The sequence below is a fragment of the Mirounga angustirostris genome, unplaced genomic scaffold (assembly GCF_029215605.1).
Source record: "Mirounga angustirostris isolate CCGP_5_RB_7025 unplaced genomic scaffold, mMirAng1.0.hap1 SCAF_4, whole genome shotgun sequence".
NCBI classification, from domain to species: domain Eukaryota; kingdom Metazoa; phylum Chordata; class Mammalia; order Carnivora; family Phocidae; genus Mirounga; species Mirounga angustirostris.
The window spans coordinates 65,743,530-65,765,593 of NW_026991712.1; the positions used below are offsets into that span (position 1 = coordinate 65,743,530).

Here is a 22,064-nt window from a genome sequence, read left to right on the forward strand (position 1 = left end):
TGGGTGAAACAGAAGATGGGGATTAAGGAGTTCGCTTGTTGTCATGAGCACCGGTGATGTATCGAAGTGTTGATTCGCCATATTGTACACCTGAAACTAATATTACACTGTATGTTAACTAACAAATTTAAATAAAAACTTAAAAATATATATATGGAGCATTTTAAACTTGAGAATAAGCTCTTTTCCAAAGTGGAAAAGTAAAGTAAATTAATTAATTTTAAAAAAAAGTGAAAAGGAAAAAAAAGTAGTGAGAGAGAAAGAAAATTATTACCTTCAAAGGAACAGCTATGAGATTGCCAGAAACAGATTCTGTTTCGTTTTCAACAGAAACTAAGAAGCTAGAAGACAAAGGAAAGATAGCTTCAGAGTGATGGAAAAAAATAAATGTCAAACTAAAATTTCACCCACAAACAAACTCTTCTAGAGAATAAAGGAAAAGGACATACTTCATAACTTATTATGTAAAGCCAGCATAATCTTGATACTAAAACCCGTCAAGGATATGACAAGAATAGGAAATTATAGCCACTATCACTCACAAATATAGATGAAACATTCTGAGTAACATACTATCAAATTAAATCTGCAGTTTATAGGAAAAAATATATTTGACCCAATTTGTATTTTCCCGGAAATATAAGGTTGGCTTAACATTCAAAAACCAGTCGTTGTAATTCACGGTATTAATAGAATAAAGGAGAAAAGTCATGGAAAGACCAGTATATAGAGATATCATTTATTACCTTTTCTATTCAATGTTGTTTTGGAGTTTGTAGTTTTCAGTACAATAATTCAAGGAAAAGAAAGAGAAGATATAATGATTAGGAAAGAAGTATATAAGTGTTATTATTTATGGATGACATGATTATGTACTTAGAAAACTATTAGGAGGAATAAGTGACTGTAGCAAGTTTGCTTGGTACAAAGTCAGTACATAGTTGTATTTTTATAAAGCAGCATTGACAAAAACTGAAATAACAATTTAAATTTATATCAACAAAAGATCAAATATGTAGGGATCAGTCTAACAAAAGATGTGTATGACTCTGCGTAGAAAACTGCATAGAGGGGAGCCTGGGTGGCTCAGATGGTTAAGCGTCTGCCTTCAACTCAGGTCATGATCCCGGGGTCCTGGGATCGAGTTCCGCATCGGGCTCCCTGCTCTTTGGGGAGCCTGCTTCTCCCTCTGCCTCTCTCTCTCTCTCTGTCTGTCTCTCATGAATAAATAAATAAAATCTTAAAAAAAAAAAAAACTGCATAGAAAAAAGATACTACAGAGGAAAAGAAGACCTAAATAAATGGAAGTATATACTATTGTTCATGGGTTGGAAGATTCAGTATTTTTTAAGATGTTAGATTTCTTGAATTGACCTATAGATTTAGTGAAATCACAGTAAAAATCCCAGCAGGTTTTTTTTCTCTTTGGTTGAATTGACACACTGATTATAAAATCTATATAAAAATTGAAAAAGCCTAGGGGTGCCTCGCTGACTCAGTGGAGCATGTGATCCTTGATCTCAGGGTTGTAAGTTTGAGCCCTGGTTTGGGTGTAGAGATCACTTAAAAAACAAAAACAAACAAAAAAAAAAACTTAAAAAAAAAAAGGAAAGGAAGGAAGAGCCCAAATTAGTCAGGACAATCAGAAAAATAAGAACCATGTTACAGAAGTTACTCCTCCTAGGGGTGCCTGGGTGGCTTAGTCAGTTAAGTGTCTGACTCTTGATCTCAGCTCGGGTCTTAATCTCAGGGTCATGAGTTCAAGCTGCACGCTGAGCATGGAGCCTACTTAAAAAAAAAAAAAAAAAAGTTACTCTTCCCAGATATAAAGACTTATTACAAACCATAGTTATAATTTTAAACTAGGGTGATATTGGTTCAAAGCCTGACAAATAGGATAATAAAACAATGGTAAAGTTCAAAAACAGATTCACACACATTGTGGGATTTTGATTTGTGACAAATATGGTAATGCAGCCTGGAAAAGATTACTTTTAAATAAATGGTGTTGAATCAGTTGGCTACCCATTTGGGAAAAAAATTAATCTTGACCCCTTATTCACACCATACATGAAAAAATCAAATTTGGGTGTATTTAGTTTTCCAAATTATACTGATAAGTCAGATAAGATGAGGAATAAGAATTGATTTAGTAATGTGGAGGTGCTGGTATGGGAAACCTGATGATTAAATGAATTTAAGAGAACAAGTAGATAGATGTAGCCAGTATAGACAATTCCGTTGGAGACTTCCACTGCAAAGAAAAGGAAAGAGAGAGAGGCAGCTGACAGGGGAAGTAGGATCACTAAAGATGGAAATTAATAGCCGAGACTAGAAAACAAAAAGACCTGGCCACCTGGAAATTTTTAAGTTCTGAAATAAATACTTCTTGAGTCAAAGAGGGAGGTGGTAACTGACTTTGCAGACTTTTAAAAAGCGATAACTAAAGATTACACATAAAAACCTGTGAAAATTCAGATGAAATTCAGTTAAAGCAGTGCTTACAGGAAAATTCAAAGCATTAAAAATATTTACTCATTTTTAACTCATTTAAATAAATGAGTTAATCAAGTTCAAGAAGTTAGAAAAAGAATAAAAGTACACCTAAGAAAAAATGAAGATAGCAATTAGTAAAGACAAAAACCAGAAATCAATGAGTTAAAAAACTAAAATAAAAATAAACTAAGGCCTGGTTCTTTACAACGAAATAAACTACTGGCTGACTTAATCAATGAATTAAAGTAAGCTAATACGAATACTTAAAAACTAAGTGGAGGCAAGGTGGCATCCTCACAGATACAAGGGAAATTAAAGAATAAAACTAGACTGCTTATTCTTACTAATTTTTTGTTTAGGAAAATACTTTTTTTAAGTAAAAATGTTATTTATGTTAACATGGGTTTATTACATTTTTTGAAAAACTTTATTTTTTTAGCACATTTTTAGGTTGAGAGCAAAATTGAGAGGAAGTACAGAGATTTCCCACATATCCCCACACCACAAATGCATAGCCTCTTCTACTATCAACATCACCAAATAGTGTGATATGTTTGTTATAATTGATGAAGCTACATTGACACATCATAATCACCCAAAGTCCGTGGTTTACATTAGGGTTCATTCTAGGTGTTGTACATTCTATGGATTTGAACAAATATATAATGACATGTATCCATTGTTATAGTATACAGAGTATTTTCACTGCCTTAAAAATCCTTTGTGCTCCACCTATTCATTCCCCCTTTTCCCAGCCATTGGCAACTACTGATCTTTTTACTTTATCCATAGTTTGCCTTTTCCAGAATGTCATATAGTTGGAATCAACTGAAAAAAAGCCTTTTCAGATTGGCTTCTTTCACATGGATAATATGCATTTTAGGTTACTCCTTATCTTTTCATGACTTGATAGCTTATTTCTTTTTAGCACTGAATAATATTCCATTGTCTGGATGTACCAAGCTTATTTATCCTTTCACCTACTGAAGGACATCTTTGTTGCTTCCAGGTTTTGTCACTTATGAATAAAGCTGCTCCAAACATCCATGTGCAGGTTTTTGTGTGGATGTGACTTCTTTGGGTAAATACCAAGGAATGTGATTGCTGGGTTATATGGCATAAAGTATGTTTAGTTTTGTAAGAAACTGTCAAACTGTCTTCCAAAGTGGCTGGACCATTTTGTATTCCTACCAGTAGTGAATGGGAATTTCTGTTGCTCCATATTCACATCAGCATTTGGTGTTTTGAGTGTTCTGGATTTTAGCCATTCTAATATATGTAGGTAGTGGTATCTCATTTTAATTTGAAATTCCCTGTGGATCATCTTTTCATATGCTTGTCTGCCATCTGAGTATCTTTGATGAGGTGTCCAGGTTTTGGCCCATTTTTTAATCAAATTGTTTTCTTGTAGAATTTTGAGTTCTTTGCACACTTTGGATAGTAGTCCTTTATCAGATGTGACTTTTGCAAATATCTGCCATTTTGTGGCTTGTCTTCTCATTCTCTTGACACTTTGCAGAGCAGAAGTTTTTAATTTTTTTTAAACAATTTTAATTCTTTTTTTTAAGATTTTATTTAAATTTATTTGAGAGAGAGAGAATGAGAGATAGAGAACATGAGAGGGAAGAGGGTCAGAGGGAGAAGCAGACTCCCTGCTGAGCAGGGAGCCCGATGTGGGACTCGATACCGGGACTCGAGGATCATGACCTGAGCCGAAGGCAGTTGCTTAACCAACTGAGCCACCCAGGCGCCCAGAAGTTTTTAATTTTAATGAAGTCCATCTAAAACCAATTTCTTTCATGGATCATGCATGTCTTTGGTGGTGTTTCTAAAAAGGCATTTCTATACCCAAGGCTGTCTAGATTTTCTCCTGTGTTATCTTCTAGGAGTTCTTTAGTTTTGTATTTTATATTAAGGTCTCTGATCCATTTTGAATTAGTTTTTGTGAAGGATGTAAGGTGTGTGTTTAGATTCATTGTTTTTGCATGTGGATGTCCAGTTGTTCCAGCACTTTTTGTTGAAGAGACTATGTTTGCTCCAGTGTAGTGCTTTTTCTCCTTTGTCAAAGATCAGTGACTATATTTATGTGGGTTTATTTCTGGGCTTTCTACCTTGTTCTACTGATCTATTTGTCTGTTCTTTTGCCAATACCACACTGTCAATTTTTGTAGCTTTATAGTAAGTCTGGAAGTCAGGTCATGTCAGTCTTCCAACTTAGTTTTTCTCCTTCAATAATGAGTTGGCTAGTGTGGGTCTTTTGCCACTCAGTGTAAACTTTAGAATTAATTTGTTGATATCCACAAGATAACTTACTGAGATTTTGATTGGGATTGCATTGAAACTATGGATCAAGTTGGGAAGAACTGACATCTTGACAGTATTGAATCTTCCTATCCATGAACTTGGAATATCTCTCCATTTACTTAGTTCTTTTTTGATTTCTTTCATCTCAGTTTTGTAATTTTCCTCATATAGATGTTATGCACATTTTGTTAGATTTATATCTAAGTATTTCATTTTGGGGGGTGCTAATGTAAATGGTTTTTTTTTTTTTTAATTTCAAATACCATTTGTTTATTGCTGGTATATAAGAAAGCAGTGAACTTTTCTTTATTAACCTGTGTCCTGCAGTGTTGCGGTAATAATTGTTTATTAGTTTCAGGAGTGTTTTTTTTTGTTTGTTTATTCTTTCTGATTTTCTGTATAGACAGTCATGTCATCTGTGAGCAAAGGAAGTTTTGTTTCTTCCTTCCCAGTCTGCATATGTTTTCTTTTCTTTTCTTATTGCATTAGCTAGGACTTCTAATATGATGTTAAAAAGAATGGTAAGAGGGGATATCCTTGCCTTCTACCTAATCTTAGTAGAAAACTTTCAAGTGTCTCACCATTAAGTATTTTCATTGTGGGGTTTTTGTAGACATTCTTTATCAAGTTGAGAACATTCCCTATGTTCCTAGTACTAAGAGTTTTTATTATGAACGAGTGTTGGATTTTGTCAAGTGCTTTTTCTGCATTTATTTGGTATGATCATGGTTTTTTGGTTTTTTTGTTTTTTTTTTTTTTAAGTCTGTTGACTTGTTGGATTACATTAACTGGTTTTTTGATGTTGAACCAGTCCTGGGATCGAGCCCTGAGTCTGCTCCTTGTTCAGTAGGGAGCCTGCTTCTCCCTCTCCCTCTGCCACTCCGCCTGCTTGTGTGCTCTCTCTCTGTCAAATAACTAAATAAATAATCTTAAAAAAAATAGGTAAAAAGACCCCTAACCCTCAGACCTGCTCTATCTGGGAATTACTTTCATGAAGGTACAGATTTCTGGTCCTCCAGCTTTTAAAAACTGCTTCTGGATGTCCTTCATTCAACTAAGTTTAACCTATCTAGTCTCCTGATTCTATGTTGTGAAAACTCTACGTTTTAGGCACCTAGTGACAATGAGTGATATATAACACTAACACATTGGGAGGAAAAGATAATGGGGCATGAGAAGAAGGAGGGGGAGAGAGAAATTGTTTGATTAGAGAGAGTGAGGGGCTGGTGGAGCCATGAGCCCCACAGGAGAGTAGTTTACACAGCCAGGGGCCCCGGAAGCTTTGTCTCCCTACTCTGGGCTCCTGTGCTCTTGAGGATCATTCCCTAATTTGACAGGCCGTCCTCAAGAGGCTTGCGCAGATTTCTGCTTTCACTCAACTCTAGAGACCACCAGGACACTCCTCATTTCACTTTCCTCCTTTTGAGTACGGTGGCTTACTTTTGGTAGGCTGGATTAAAAGCCCCAAATATTACTACAAATACTTGTCTATACCTGGTCTGTTGAAATACAGTATTTTGAGTCTTCAATTTATTGGACCCAATGAAATGAATTCTCTGTTGACATTTTGTCAGAATTTATCTCTTGTTTGCTTTTAAAATTGTATGTACCTAAATTTAATGAATCATTCTTTTAGTTACACCTGATTTTTAGCTTGTATAATAAATACTAATATCTTTAAAACGTAAAAGAACTGCTATAACTCTGAGTGTGCATTTAGAAAATCTGATGAGGTTTGGTTTTTTGGTTGAAAGATTCTGGCATCATTATTAAATAGTAACAGAAGCTGCCAGCTTGACAGTTACTTCTTTTCATGGAATTCACTAGAGCTTACTGACGTCATCCAGACTGGAAGGCATGGTCTCTCTGCCAATATCAGACAAGATGTAATACAAGGAATATGTTCTTTTTACAGTTTTTTTTCCCCCCATGTCCACGTAAATACAGTTCTTTCCATTTTCTTTTACTTCTGGCACGTGGTAATGTTCCAGTCCGTGTAAATGTGTTTTACCCATTATCTAGAGCTTTGTATTCATTTTAGCACTTTACTCCACCCCATACTAGGGCAGCAAGGGAACTTGTCAGGATATTTATATTGTAGCCTAAAAGCTTTGAACTTTTCTAGGCTTTTAGTCTTACTCTTATCTTTTTGTTCCTGGCCTCTGGCAGCCTCTCGTCCATGGCATCAAGTTGCCTAAAACCGTATCTTCCACCGGTTAGATTTTATAGGGTTCCCCTTGTAGTTCTCTAAGTATAATCTGAAACTATTAACCAAATGCAGGCTGGTTGCTGCCCTTCTGCTGAGCTAACTGTCTCATGTTGTCTTTATTGTAACGACTCACTATGAAAACATACAAACTCCTTAAACTTTCCCTTAGATCCTCATGTGTGTTTGATTTGGGGTTGTTTCCTGTCTTCCTAACAGGGCTGTGTAGACTTCAGTACTTGTTTTGTACTGTTATATAATCAGAAAGAACATCTGATTCTGTGTGTATTTTGAGTTTAAGAGCTCATGTCTTACTGATTTTATGGTCTTAGATTATCTCAGTCTTTAATATATAGTAACACACAAGGGTAGATCGTATTATATTCGGTAGCTTTTCCTGCTTCTTCCCTTTAAGCCCATAAAAGTTGTTGCTTGGTGTTTCCCTCAACCATGACTTTTTCTTTGTTACAGTCTTTTTCCTATTATCTTTCCTACTGTACCACCTGGCCAGTACTTTACTATTTACAAGCGTATTTTCTTCAGCCATTATTTGTTTGATCTGCTAATGTAGCTATTCATCACGTGTAATTTAGTCTCATTACAAATGTAAGCATTCCAGCCTCTACTTACAGCTGTGGTATTGTAGACTAAGGTCATATTTTGTCTGGGATTTCTATTAAATTTTAGTTTGTTCCCAATCATTCATTTGTCTTGAAATCATATCTATAATATGTAGTGTAAACAACATATCTATAATAGTTCACGAAGATATCACAGGAAACTATTATCTTTTTTTCCCCCTGCCTTTTTATCGTGAATGTTCCTACTTCCTGTAACAATCCCTTTATGAAGCTTGTAGAGAGGAGCACTGCTCTGTTGAATTGAATTAGGAAACAGAGCACTCTGCCCCACATGTGTGCATTTTTAAAAATTTACCTAGTTTCCAGGTGATTGTGAAATGTCTACCTTTGAAAACCACTGATTTTTGTTGCTTCGTTGCCCCAAATTGATAGAATGTTCTGTCCCCTAGATATCTTTTTGAACTTCATAGCACAAATTAAGGAAGTAATATGGACTGGACCTTAATCTTAATGAAGTTTAATGGTAGTTTAATTCTAACTGTGCTTGGGAGAACTGGGGGAATAGGAGATTTAACTTTAGGCTTTATTTTGTATGTCACACAGTACGTCTTTGTGTACTTTCTTTTCTTTCTCAGTTCACTAAGAAGGTAATTAAAAATGTAATCAATAAGGCGCTATGTTCAAGTCCTGAGTTTGAACATTAGAGAGATCCAACATATCACATATCCTAATATGGAAATGCCTAATCCAGAACAATAGTAAGAATAATCTTTAAAAGAGTTTTATATCAGTTATTGTATCAAATCCTGTCAAAGTGAACATTGAATTCCAGAAACTAGTTTATAAGAATTGCTTAAGAGAAAGAATATTTATTATACAGCTTATTCTCATGTTAACATTGATCTGATTTTAAGTTATGAGTAACATGTTTATTTCTTTGATTTGTGTTGAAGCTTGGACTACTTATATACTCATTTTAAAGTAATGAAGTTGGGGGCACGTGGGTGGCTTAGTCGGTGAGCATCCGACTCTTGATCTTGGCTCAGGTCTTGATCTCATGGTCGTGAGTTCAAGCCCCACGTTGGGCTCTGCACTGGGCATGGAGCCTGCTTAAATACGTACATACATACATACACACACACATACATACATAAAAAATAAAGTAATGAAATTGTATGCATATTGAAATATTTTAAGTGTGTGCGTTTATTTCTATATATAAAAGTATGCAGTTGTCTTCAGGATGAAGTTATGCTGTCATGAACAATAAATTTGGTTTTGTTAAAATAAGTAGTGTGAAGTCATGTGTTTAAAAATATTTGAACTTGAAACTAATGTTACAGGTCAGTTATACCTCAACTAAAACAATATTTGAAATCTATGATAATTATAGCCATTCATGTTGAAGTGTTTATTCTTTCCCAGAAAGATATATTGCATGTATTATCTCAGTTAATTTTCACAACAGTCCTTTGTGGCCTATTTTATGGTGAGAAGACTGTAAAGACCTTAAATCATAACTTTCCTAATGTCACGAAACTAGTAAAAGTGGCAGAGCTGGGATTCAGACTCAGGTGTATGACTCCCAAGCCCATGTATTCATCCACTCCGCTGTGCTGCTTCTCCGTATCAGCACATACTCCTTACTCTACTAAAGACTTCACCGTGGCTTTATTCACCCAGCTCTTTTTTTCCCCATGTGTCCACACAGGCTGAATATAAATATTCTTCCAAGAAAAGTCTTCCCAGAGACATTGATAAATGTAATTAGTCAGTATTAACACTAGGCTTTCAGATACGGCTATATTTGTGTGTGTGTGTGTGTGTGTTTAGGAAAATTAAAGGGAGGTTAGAATATAGAATGTCTTCAGTTTTTTTTATTGAATTACCATTCCATGACATTGCCCTAGACTTGAGTTGGAACTGAATTTTAAAAAAAAACATTCTTTAGGGGCCCCTGGGTGGCTCAGTTGTTAAGCATCTGCCTTTGGCTCAGGCAGGTCATGATCCTGGGGTCCTGGGATCGAGGCCCACGTCACGGGAGGCCTGCTTCTCCCTCTCCCACTCACCCTGCTTGTGTTCCCTTTCTTGCTGTGTCTCTATCAAATAAATAAATAAAATCTTTAAAAAATAAATAAAAAACATTCTTTAAATAATCTTCAAGGATAATTCATGATTACATGCATCTAAGTTGATATTTACATTTTTAAGGTCGCAGATATAGTGACTACAGGGCTCCCTCTTGTGGACCACTAAAGCAAGTAGTGATCAGGTCTCAAGATCCCAAGACTTTTCTGTTAAAAACCTCTTTTGTCTCAGAACTAAGTATCAGTGATGTCCTTTGCCGTGTGACTGGGCTGAGAGAGAAGAGAGTCTGGGACTGTCGGGAGTAAGACTGCTCAACGTGTGTGATTCTCCAGCCCTTTGGTTTCCTTAACCTCTTGCTTGTATTTCCTGTCTACTTCCTAATATTAGGGGAAAACATTGCTTCTAAATGTGCCTGCTATCCCACATTTCATTTTTTTGGCCCAGAGAATCCAAGAATGGATGGCTGGAAGTAACTCCCATGAACATTCAGTAACAACACTCATTTAGTTTTTTGGAGGCTGATTAGTTTGTTCATGGTCACATAGTGAGGTAATGTGATATTTTAGAAGAGAACCAGCAGAGCTAACAGCTCTTTAATAGTAACTTGATTAATTCAGTGAGCCCTGTTGGCTTTCTAAGCTGGATTGGAATGTAGGTAACCATGTAAACTAGAACAAGCCTGGGACTTAAAATAAATAGTCCTAGCCTGGTGGAAGCTGGGCTTTAATAAAGACAGTTTTAATCTATTGTGTATTATGCTGGGAAATAAATAATGGCATGCCTCAAGTTACAGAATGAGCTTATGACGGTATTGGTAGTAGGGCCAGATTTTATGTAACATGGTCAGAGGGTGAGCTTTTTAGTAATTGTCTGAATGAAGGGTACTAATCAAATTCTCACAGTCACTCATTCCTGTTTCTAGTTCCCATGTAACCTTTTTCATATATCCCTAAATGATAACTACTTATTCAATTTGATATCCTTTTTTTCTCTGTAGTGCTCTTTTCTTGTTTCAGCATAAGAATTTTACTTCTAATCATTATAGGGAATCCATTTGTATATGTGTGTGTGCAAGGGGGAAGAATGGGAGGGGAGCAAACCTGACGAAACTGAAAATATCCATCTTAAAATGACATCAGCATGTTTCATCCTTGATTTATAGTCACTGATCCCTTTTCTTAGATCATATTTTGGGAGCTATCCTAGGACAGTTCTGGAAGCCTCTCTAATTTTCTTTTAGAAAACTTACTTTCCAGTTTGGCAGTGTGTTTTAGAAGCCATTGAAATGTGCTCCTATGTGCTTGTTTACTTCTGAGGGTTTTTTCCAACTAGGATGTGTGTGAAGATTTAGTTATAAGAATGTTTATTACAGAATTGTAAGAAAAGTAAAAGTTAGAAACAGCCTAAATCAAAAAGATTAAGTAATTATGATAATTTCATATTTTAGAATAATACATAGCTAGTAAAAATGTTGGTACTTGTGTTATTGACTTGGAAAGATGTTCATGAATTTGTAAGTAAAAAAAATTACCATGAATTGTCTTGGAGAAAAGAAAAACTATATATACACGTGCATATAGAAAATGATTCATAGAAAAATATCTGGAGTGCCAGACTGTTAAACATTGGTTGTTTTTATACAGATAAGTCCTCCCATGCAAATTCTCCCCATTTTCAAGCTTTGGTTGAGCAGAACAGATGGCTTAGGGCAGCTACTCCCAGAAAGGACCAAGAAAAACACATCTTTTAGAAGAAAGGGTCAGATGTCACTCAAAATGACAGGGTAGGAAGATTGAGGTGTTTATCTCTCTACCAAAACAACCACTAAACTAGAGAAAAAGACCAGAGTCTACTATTTCAGGTTTCTGGATCCTGATTGGACACTTATAACAACCTTGGGGAGTACTTGATGAAGGCAGAGGCTGCTATTTGGCCGTTCATACACAAACCAGTGATCATTCCCCATTCTTCAGCCCCCTTAGCTGTGGGGACAGTGGCCTATGTTCCTGGAGGGGCTTGCTGAAGCCAGGGTGGGCACTGGGGACTTTGTTCTCCAAAACTTTGGAGTTGCATGTGTAAGTCAGTCTGTCAGATCCCTGAGTGGTAGGCGCAGACATTTGCCTTCGTTTCAGCCTTACAACTGCGGAGATTTCAACCAGCAGTGTCTACTGGAAGATTTAAAGAATCTGTTCCTGCCCTCCACTCCCCCTTCTGGAGCCACACATTTAAGGAAATCTGTGTCGGGCCACTGCATTGGCTGACTGCAGATAATGGATCAGGAACTCCAGTGACCACACACAACAAGGAACACACAAAGGCAGATAGATATGCAAAGGTGAAAACAGTGTGGAAGTCAAAACAGATGGCTTCAGCCTACAACAAGCAAAAGTAAGCAGTACTGGAGGAGTGAGACATTAGATTTCCAGTTACCCCAGTTTAATAGTCAGAATGTCCACTTCTCAAAAAAGAAAAAAAACAAAACTATAAAACATACAAAGAAACCAGAAAGTATGGCCCATACATACAGCAACAAGAGAATTTCACAGAAGCCATCCTTGAGGAAGCCCAGACATTAGAATTACTAGTGAGAAATGTTAAATCAAGTGTCTTAAATGCTTAAAGCAAACCATGGACAAAGAACTAAAGGCAATCAGGAAAACATTGTATGAACAAAACCAGAATCTCAATAGATAGAAATTATAAAAAGGAACCAAACAAATTCTGGGGCTGAAAAGTATAATAACTGAAATGCAAAAATTCACTAGAGGGATTCAGTAATAGATTTGGGTAGGCAGAAGGATCAGTGAACTTGAAGATAAGACCATTGAAATGATTCAAACTGAGAAGCAGGAAAAAAAAAAAAAAGAATGAAGAAAAATGAACAGAGCCCAATAAAATGGTGGGAGATCATTGTATGTACCAAGATATGAATCATAGGAGTCCCAGTAACAGGAAGAAGAAAGGAGCAGAAAAAGTATTTGAGAAATAAAGGTGGAAAACTTTGTAAATCTGATGAAGACATGAAATACACATCTAAGCTCAGTGCAGAATAAACTCAGAGATCCACACTGAGACGTAATATAGTCAAATTGTTGAAACCCAAAGACAGAATTTTGAAAGCAGCAAAAGAGAAGCAGTTTGTCATAACAGGGGATCCTCAATAAAATTAACAACTGATTTCTCATTATAGAAACCTTGGAAGACAGAAGGGGGTAAGATGACATACTTAGAATCCTGAAGGAGAGGGGACTATCCACCAGGAATTCTATAGCTGGCAAAACTGTCCTTCATGAATGAAGAAGAGATAAATACATTTCCAGACAAAAGTTGAGAGAGTTCATTTGCAATAGACCTGTGCTATGGGAAATGCTAGTGGCAGTCCTTCAGGATGAAATGAAAGGACATTAGAGAATAACCTGAAACCATAAGAAATAAAGAACACCGGCAAGGGTAACTATATAGGTAAATATTAAAGCAGTATTGTTGTACTTCTGGTTTGTTACTCTTTTATAAATCTGTGTGTGTGTATACACAATGAGTAAAGATGCACTCTGACAATAACAAGATAAAAGGGAAGAGTTGGAGAGTATAGGAGTGGAGTGTTTGTACAATAAGTTGGTACTATGCAAACTAGGTTGTTATAAGTTGAAGACGTTAATTGTAATGCCCAAAAGAACTAAAAAATATACAGAGAAGGAAAGAAGAGGGAGTCAAAATGGTACACTACAAAAAAATTAGCTAAATGAAAAAAAAAAGAGGCAATAATTGATGAATTAAGGAACAAAAAACATACAATATATACCCAAAATAATAGCAAAATGGCAGAAGTAAATCCTTCTTTATCAGTAGTCACCTTAAATGTAAATAGGTTAAATTCTTCTACTTAAAAGCAGAGATTGGCAGACCTGAACTAAAAAAACCCACAGAGTCCATGTATATGCTGTGTAGAAGGGACTACTAACTTTAGGTATAAAGAAACAAAGGGGTTGAAAGTAAAAAGATGGGAGTGATACTCCATGTAAATAGTAACCAAAAGAGAGCTGGTGGCTGTATTATTGTCACACAAAGTAGACTTGGGGAAAAAAAAAAAATTACAAGAGATAAAGGACGTTGTACAATGATAAATATGTAAGAAGATATAAGTTATAAATTCATAAATTATAAATTATAAACATATATACATTTAACCACAGAACCCCAAAATATATGAAACACAAATTGACAGAATTGAAGGGAGAAACAGACAGTTTTACGGTAATGGAGACTAATTTACATTTTCAATAATGAGTAGAACAATGAGACAGAAGATCAGTAAGGAATTAGAGGACCTGAACAGCACTGTAATCCAGTCAGACCTATCAGACATACACAGAACACTCCACACAACAGCAGAATACATGTTCTTCTCAGATGCACACGGAACATTCTCCAGAATAGACCAGATGTTAGGCCACAAAAGAAGTCTTAAAACTTTTTTTTAGGGGCTTGCCCGGAAGTATAAGGTTAAACATTTTACTTGCCTCATCCGGTCTGTGATCTGGGTTGAGTAGGGGTAGGTGCACTCCCCCTGGGCCCAGCTACAGAAATAGCAGATATCCATTTGTAAGAAGCAGACTGTCCCTTTGGCAGAAAAGGAGAGAGCCTTTTGGGTAAGGAAGCTAAGAGGGCTCCTCTACCCTCTCTTAAGACTTCCGTCCGGGCGCCTGGGTGGCTCAGTTGGTTAAGCGACTGCCTTCAGCTCAGGTCATGATCCAGGAGTCCTGGGATCGAGTCCCGCATCGGGCTCCCGGCTCGGCGGGAAGCCTGCTTCTCCCTCTGACCCTATCCCCTCTCATGCTGTTTCTCTCTCTCTCTCAAATAAATAAATAAAATCTTAAAAAAAAAGAAAAAAGACTTCTATCCATATTAGGAGTGTGGTGTAGGGGTGCCTGGATGGCTCAGTTGGAAGAGCAGGGGACTCTTGATCTCGGGATTGTGAGTTTGAGCCCCATGTTGGGTGTAGAGATTACTTAAAATCTTAAAAAAAAAAAAAAATGGTGTAGAGGGTTAGTCCACAAAAATTTAGCCCATTCAGTGATGATTCTTGTAAAAAAGAAACTGGCCCATCGGGTCCTTGAATTATGCAGAGCGGTAGAAGAGAGCAGCAGAACTTAGCAATGATTAAAGAGCAGCTCACAGAAAAATGCTACCTTTAAGCTGATGAAAATTGTGACCGAATTTTCTGCTACTCACTTAAAAATGTAAATGAAGCAGTAGCTTCACTGTGAAGCACAAATTGAAGAACTCAGGGACTAGGTAATAAATAAGGCAAGACAACGAAAGTAGTTGAAACCTGTATATTCAGAATCAAGAAATAGAAGCAAATGTTCAGGGGCACCTGGGTGGCTCAGTAGGTTAAGCATCTGCCTTCAGCTTGAGTCATGATCCCAGGGTTCTGGCATCAAGTCCCAGCGTTTGGGCTCTCTGCTCAGCGGGGAGCCTGCTTCTCCCTCACCTCCCCGCTCATGCTCTCTCTTGCTATCTCTGTCTCTCTCAAATAAATAAATAAAAACTTAAAAAAAAAAAAAAAGCAAATGTTTAAGTAGATCACAGAAATGAAGGCACTTGGTAGGAGCACAAGGTGTAGAATATGCACTAACCAAGGTTAACAGACACAGTGGGTAGGAATGAGAACAGCAGTCTGCAGCCAGCCCACCCTACAGACAAGATCAGTCTCGTCTGATCGCAGAAGCTAGGCAGGGTTGGATGTGGTTAGTACTTGGATGGAAAAATGAGAAAGCAAACAAAACAAAACAAAAAGAATTGGAGAGAAAATGAGATATAGATGACAGGTAAAGCCATTTCGACCTAACAGTTTAGTCTCTGAATAATAAAGCTAAAAGAGTGGAACACAAATATTTAGAGATACAATTCAGGAAAACTCTTCAGAAGTAACAGAAGAGTTAAATTTAAATATTGAAGGAGCACCCCTTATATCTGGGGAAAAGGACCCAGAATGATTAATAGGGGGGTATATCTTCACAAAGTCATTGGACTTTAAGATCAAGAGAGATTGTGTGGATGGCCATGCCAAAAAACCACGTCACTTATAAGGGGGGGAAATAAAGGGTTTGCCTCAGACTTTGCAGATCTCAATGCCAGAAAGTAATAAATCAATGTGTTCATTTTCCTGCCTTCACTCAAAGAAGGAAAATGAGAGCCAAGATTTTATGTTTAGTCAAGCTGTCTGTCAAATACAAAGACTACCGAAAGAAGTTGTGAGCTGCGTAGTTTTCATGAGCCCTGAAGGAACTGCTAAAGGATGAACCTAAACAAACAAAAGATAAAAGTGAGGATTGGAATGAAAGAAAAAGTTTGTACTCTGCTAACAAACATTGGGAAACGAAAAGGGAGAGAAAGTAGGATACAGAGTGGTTTCCTCATGTGTGATAAAATATTAAAGGACGATATCCTAAACTGACAAATCAAGAAGTGGAAATATAAGCATATTTCACAAAATGAAGGTATTTTTGCAAATTTTAAAATTGTAGCAATGCTCTTCAGTAAAGGACTGGTTCAATAAATTATGGTTCATCCATATTATGGAATACTTTACAACCTCATGAAAGAATGAGGAAGGTCTCTGTGTACTGGTAGGGAAGGAGCTCCAAGAAAAATTAAAAAGCAAGGGTGCAGAACATACAATGGAATATGCTACCATTTATGTAAAAGTAGAAAAATAGTATATAATGATTTCATATATTTGACCAAACTCAGGAAGGATACACAGGAAACTTTAAGAAAAAGATTATCATTTTGGGGGAGGGCTTAGGAAGTAGCTGGATGGATGACTGGGTAGGGTTAGGTTTTTCACTGTGTTCTTTTCTACGTTTAGCCTTCCCTCACTCCGTCCCTCCTCCTCCTCCCCTCCTCCTCGCTTTCTTTCCCTGGTTCTCTTCTTCCCATCTTGCTTCCTTTTCATTTTTCAGACATGTGAACACATGACATATTCAATAACTAGCCTAATAGAAAAATCAAATGTTCTCTTCCCCCCTCCCCCAAATTCTGGCTGTACATGAAGTCTTAGGCAAAGCTTTGGGGTAGTTTTAGTTGCGGTCTCTGTAGGGTCTTATGGGATTTTCAGTCTTCCACAATGTAATCTTCTTAAGTAATCTTCCCCAGGCCTTCTAGGTGAAGAAAACACTTTTCTCTGGATGATTTGCTGTTTCATCTGGATAGGTTCTCCCCTTTCTTAGGTTGTCTGTGAAATAATCAGTACTTGTTAAGGCTGGTTCTGTCGTTAAATGAAGCTCCGTTTCTGGTGCTTTGTGTAGGTTATTTATGGGATTAGTCTTGCTGGATGGTGCTAGGCTCCTGTGAGCATTTCCCCTTGAGTCAGTCTAATATTCGTTCTCAACTTTATATGGTCAAACCAGAACTCTGGATAATGTGTACCAATTTCAGGACTCTGCGAAACAGGAAGACGTGAATTATGTTTAGTTTTTGCTTTGTTTTGTTTTGTTTCAGTTAAGGAAAATGAGATACCAGGAGGTTGTGTCTCGTCAGAAATTACCCAGAAAATGGGAGTAAAGCAGGCGGGTACAGCTGTGATTTTGTGAATAGGGCTCTGGCCTCCAGACTGCCAGATGTCTTAACCATTGACAGTGTGAATCCTGCTACGTTGATAGGAGGCCTTAGCACAGTGCACTGAGTTATTGGGGTTTTCCCCTCAAATGAGGCTCATTTATTTTCTGGTCCTTGTGCAGCTGTCCTCCCAAAGAGATTCTCACATTTATCCCTGGGGTGCATGAGTTTGGCTATAGAATTTGAAAGTAGCGATGCCCCTGCTGTCAGTGTATACATGCATGCACACACGTGCTCCCTGTGATGCACTGCACTTGCCGACGATAGAACTGTTGCCTTTTGTGTGTGATGTCAGATAAGTTGAAGGGAATGCTCAGGAAGTCATGCTCATGACCTTGAACTCTTTAGGTTACTTTTCCACAGTGGATAGAATACATGTATTCTGTGGCATTTTCTAGAATTTTCTAAATGCTTTGGCTCTCACAGATTAATTGTGTTGCATTTCTACTTCAGTTTCTAAGGCTATATTTGTAAAATGGGGGTGATAATCTTGTCATCTTCATTTTATTGTTCTGATTACTGAATGGGATAGTGTATGCACTTTTGTAAAACTGTAGGGTACCTCATGAAAACAGAGATGGTAGTGCTAGTATCTTATTAATTAGATCTCATCTGCTCCCCATATATTCGTACCATTCAACTCTGTCCCTTCCAGATTCACTCTTTTCTAAGAATAGCACTAGAAGGATCATATTAGGCATAAATTCTTGTACATTAGCTTCCCCCCCCCTGTGTTTTTTTTCTGCATGCTTTCATCTAAGTAGAGACAATTTTGAACAATTTTATACACAAATTTTTTACAATTAATAAATAATACTGTAAAGATTTTAACAAAAACGTAGGAGTCATAGTGTGGACATAGGCTTTATAAGCAAACAGTTCAGTGTTTTAAAATCCCCTTGCATCCTATATTGGCTGTGTGACCTTGGGCAAGTTACTTAATCTCTTGTAGATTCAGTGTTTTCATGTATAAAGTGAAGGATAATATTTATCTTTTGAGATTGTTAAGGACTAAATGAGGAACTTTTTGCAAAGCACTTGGGAACATTGTTTTCACAGAACTTAGTCTACCCTCATTTCCTCAGACTTGCTAATTCTAGTTCAAACATTATCACTTGATATTAATAGTTTTACCATTTTGGTTCCAGTCCTTTTCATGTAAGTTACATTGATAAAGATCAGAAATTTGACTCTACAGTTGTTCTAGATACTTCCTATTTTAGATTCACTGGAGTGAAAAATGAGTACATTAGGAAAATTGTACATAACCATGTACATTATTTCTGGCTTATGTGAATATATGGGAATCTGAAAACTCATCAGGTATTTCAAAAATAGGATGCATTTATTCAGTATATTTTTCACCTATCTACCTGATGCTGTTATTAGGCTTTGGAATAAAGAGATGGGAAAAAAGGTAGTTCTTGCCTACATCGGAGGTCGTCATTTATTAAAGGAGACAGGTAAATAAGCAGTTATAATCCAGTATCAGAAGTAGTCTGATGGAGGTGTGCACAGGAGCTTTGAGAACCCAGGGCGGGGAGGTACTTCCCATTTCTCCAACATGGGGAGTGTGTGTGCAGGTGTCCAGGTTTGCCTCCCAGGAAAGGTGACACCTGAGTCAAATCTGGAGAGAGCTAGAACCTGGAGCATGAAGCCTTTTTTTCCAAACTAAGGAGATGGAGTCCATTTTAAGATGATGAGGAGCCAGTGGATACTTTTATTGAGAGCAACACGAACAGACGGGGAACTCAGGATAATTACCTTGAAGCATACTTCGAGCAGTGGCTTCAGCATCAATTTTATCATCATCTACATTGCAACCGTTTACTTAACTCATGTATACATTATCTCATTTAATCCAGCAGATATTCTTGCCATTATTTTATAGATAGGAAGACAAAGTACTAGAGGCCAATAGTGGAGTTACTGACTGGACACACGAGGGAGAATATGTTTGATTATCTGCCATTCTACATGGTGATTTTAAGCTACTCGAGGTTAAGATGAGAGGTGTAGAGTTGTTGATCCTTAGTCTCCATTTTCATATGTTTTATATTATGAGCATTTCACTGAATTTAGTTTGGTTCTAGAGTTTAAAGATAACGTGTGTTCCCTGGGAGATGGCTTTTAACCCAAGTCCATTACTTCGTCTGGTACTTAAGGAAATTTTGGTTTGTTCTAAAACTAGAGAAAAAAAAAAAAAAGGTTGTGTTAGACTTGCTCCTTTCTAGAGCTTTTCTATCTTACAGGATTTTTGTCCCTATCCTGTAGAACTCTTACAGAATAGAAATTAGTTAATTCTCCAGCCCATCTCCTTTTCCTCTCAGTAAAATTATCTTAGTATTTGAAATGATATCTCATTAGTATTAAACTTGGGACCTGGCTCCTCACTATGAAGGATAGTTTGAAACTAGGTTTTGTCTTTCTGTTCCATAATGTTTATACAGCATATTCAAGCAATAGAATGAGAGGTGATAATGCTTCAGAGTTTAAAAAAAAAAAAAAAACTGATTATTAATCCAGCCACACTTTTCATTAGCTTTCTAACTGCTGTCAAAATTGACCATTTACCCCTTCGTTCCTAGTTCTTTAGTTGAAAATACAAATAAAGTATTTCTTCTCTCCTAGAAATGTGGTATGATTTATTTTTATTTGTGTATAACTAGAAAGGGGTAATACAAAGATAGTGTATGCACAATTTTGACTTGCTACACTCACCTTTTACTTCTTTTATTTCAGCTCAATCTGAAATTGAAGTTTCTGTGTCTGCAAGGAATATCAGAAGGTTACTAAGTTTCCAGCGGTATCTTAGATCTTCACGCTTTTTTCGTGGTACTACTGTTTCAAATTCTCTAAACATTTTAGATGATGATTATAATGGACAAGCCAAGGTGTGTATTGCTTTTTCAAGAAAACATTAATCTTTGATAAGTTTAATGAAGCCTTTTTCCCCCATGTGGTATTGAATTATTAAAAACTTTCTTAGTGGGGCGCCTGGGTGGCTCAGTCGTTAAGTGTCTGCCTTCAGCTCAGGTCATGATCCCAGGGTCCTGGGATCGAGTCCCGCATCGGGCTCCCTGCTCGGTGGGAAGCCTGCTTCTCCCTCTCCCACTCCCCCTGCTTGTGTTCCCTCTCTCGCTATGTCTCTCTCTGTCAAATAAATAAATAAAATCTTTAAAAAAAAAAAAAAAAAGAACCTTTCTTTGTATGCGAAAATCAGTTAAGCCCATTCTTCAGGTTTTTCCTTTAGAGCGCATGTTCATTTTATAAGTAGGGAAATTTCTGAAGTTAACTAAAATAGTGAAAATGTTTTCATTTATTATAACATTAAGTAACAAGTAGATCAGTAGAACATTAAACTATAAGATCACACAGACTCTTAACTCTGGGAAGAATATTATAGCTGTTCTGGTCTAATTTCTGTGTTCTGTAGGTAAGGAATCAATGGCCTGAAGAGCATCAGAGACTTGTTTGAGGTCACCTCCTGGGTAGAGGTACACCCAGCACAGGACGTTAGGCCTCATGACTTTCAGTCAAATGATTTTTCATAGTCCCTTCCATCACTGAGTTATTTTGAGGATTTATATGTTTTCTTTTCTTTTTTCTTTTTTTATCTTATTCCTATTTTATTTTATTTTTTTATGAAGAAAACTATTTTTTTCTTATGTTCAATTATCCAGCATATAGTACATCATTAGTTTTTGATGTAGTGTTCAACAATTCATTAGTTGCATGTAACACCCAGTGCTCATCTCCACACGTGCCCTCCTTAATACCTATCGCCCGGTTACCCCATCCCCTACCCCTCCTCCCTTGTAACCCTCAGTTTGGTTCCCAGAGTCCAGAGTCTCTCATGATTTGTTTCCCTCTCTGATTTCTTCCCATTCAGTTTTCCCTCCCTTCCCCTGTGGTCTTCCGTGCTATTCCTTACGTTTTCTAATTAAACCCAGTGATTGTGAGCATTATTTTCTATTTATATAGTTTAAAAGAAATGTCTTAATGAAGGTAGAGCTCAGATGAGCTTGTTTTTGACCAAATGAGTGTTTTAAATAATCTTGTTTCTAGTATTTTTAAAATTATTTTTTGACTTAATATTTACAGGCCAGATTTTGTAAGTGTGTGTACATAGGGCGAAGCACCTTCTTTACGATTACATTAAAGTGAAAAAAAACTGCTTCCCGGTTTGATGAAAGAACACCTTAATAGAAGGTGTTCATGCTTTCTTTAAATTTTAAAAAGTTTACATGTTATGCTTTTAAAAATGAGAATATTGATCTGTGTATGATTAGTTGTGAATACTATCATAAGTAATAGTATTATTTATGTCAATTTATTGATAAATGTATACAACAGTGAACTTTCCACAAAAGTTTCAGGTTACAAATATATGGTTTAAAAATACAATCAGTTTCATTTTGGGGTTGTGGGACTTATTTGCTCAACTGAAATACACATCAACTTAAAAATAAATGTAATAAATGCTGTTACTTATTATATAAAGAATATAAATAAATGGCTGCAAGTTGGGAGTGTTTTTTAAGAAAATGAATAACAAATAATTTAAGCATAGTGTAGTATAGCTGTCAAGTGCCTCGTTTCCAGAGTCAGACCACCTGATTTTAGATCCCAGCTCTGTTACTTTTTAGCTGCTCAAGTTAGTTACGTTTAGCCTGTTTCCCCATCTGTAAATGAGGATTGAAAACAATGCCTACTTCATAGTGTTGATATGAATAGTAAGAGTGAACTAGCACTTTTAACAGTAT

The 22,064-nt window shown here is 36.7% G+C and overlaps 1 protein-coding gene across 6 annotated transcripts in view; it reads left to right on the forward strand.

Moving 5' to 3' along the window:
- PDE7A (phosphodiesterase 7A) overlaps positions 1-22,064 on the forward strand; it is a 114,239-nt gene that overhangs the window by 63,534 nt on the left and 28,641 nt on the right. For all 6 annotated transcript variants that reach the window (XR_010410678.1, XR_010410677.1, XM_064588272.1 and 3 more), the window contains exon 4: positions 20,041-20,192. Coding sequence is in view for 4 of the 6 variants with exons in the window: in XM_064588272.1 (XP_064444342.1) it covers positions 20,041-20,192 (152 nt within the window). In the remaining 2 variants the exon portion in view is untranslated. The remainder of the gene's footprint in view (positions 1-20,040; positions 20,193-22,064) is intronic.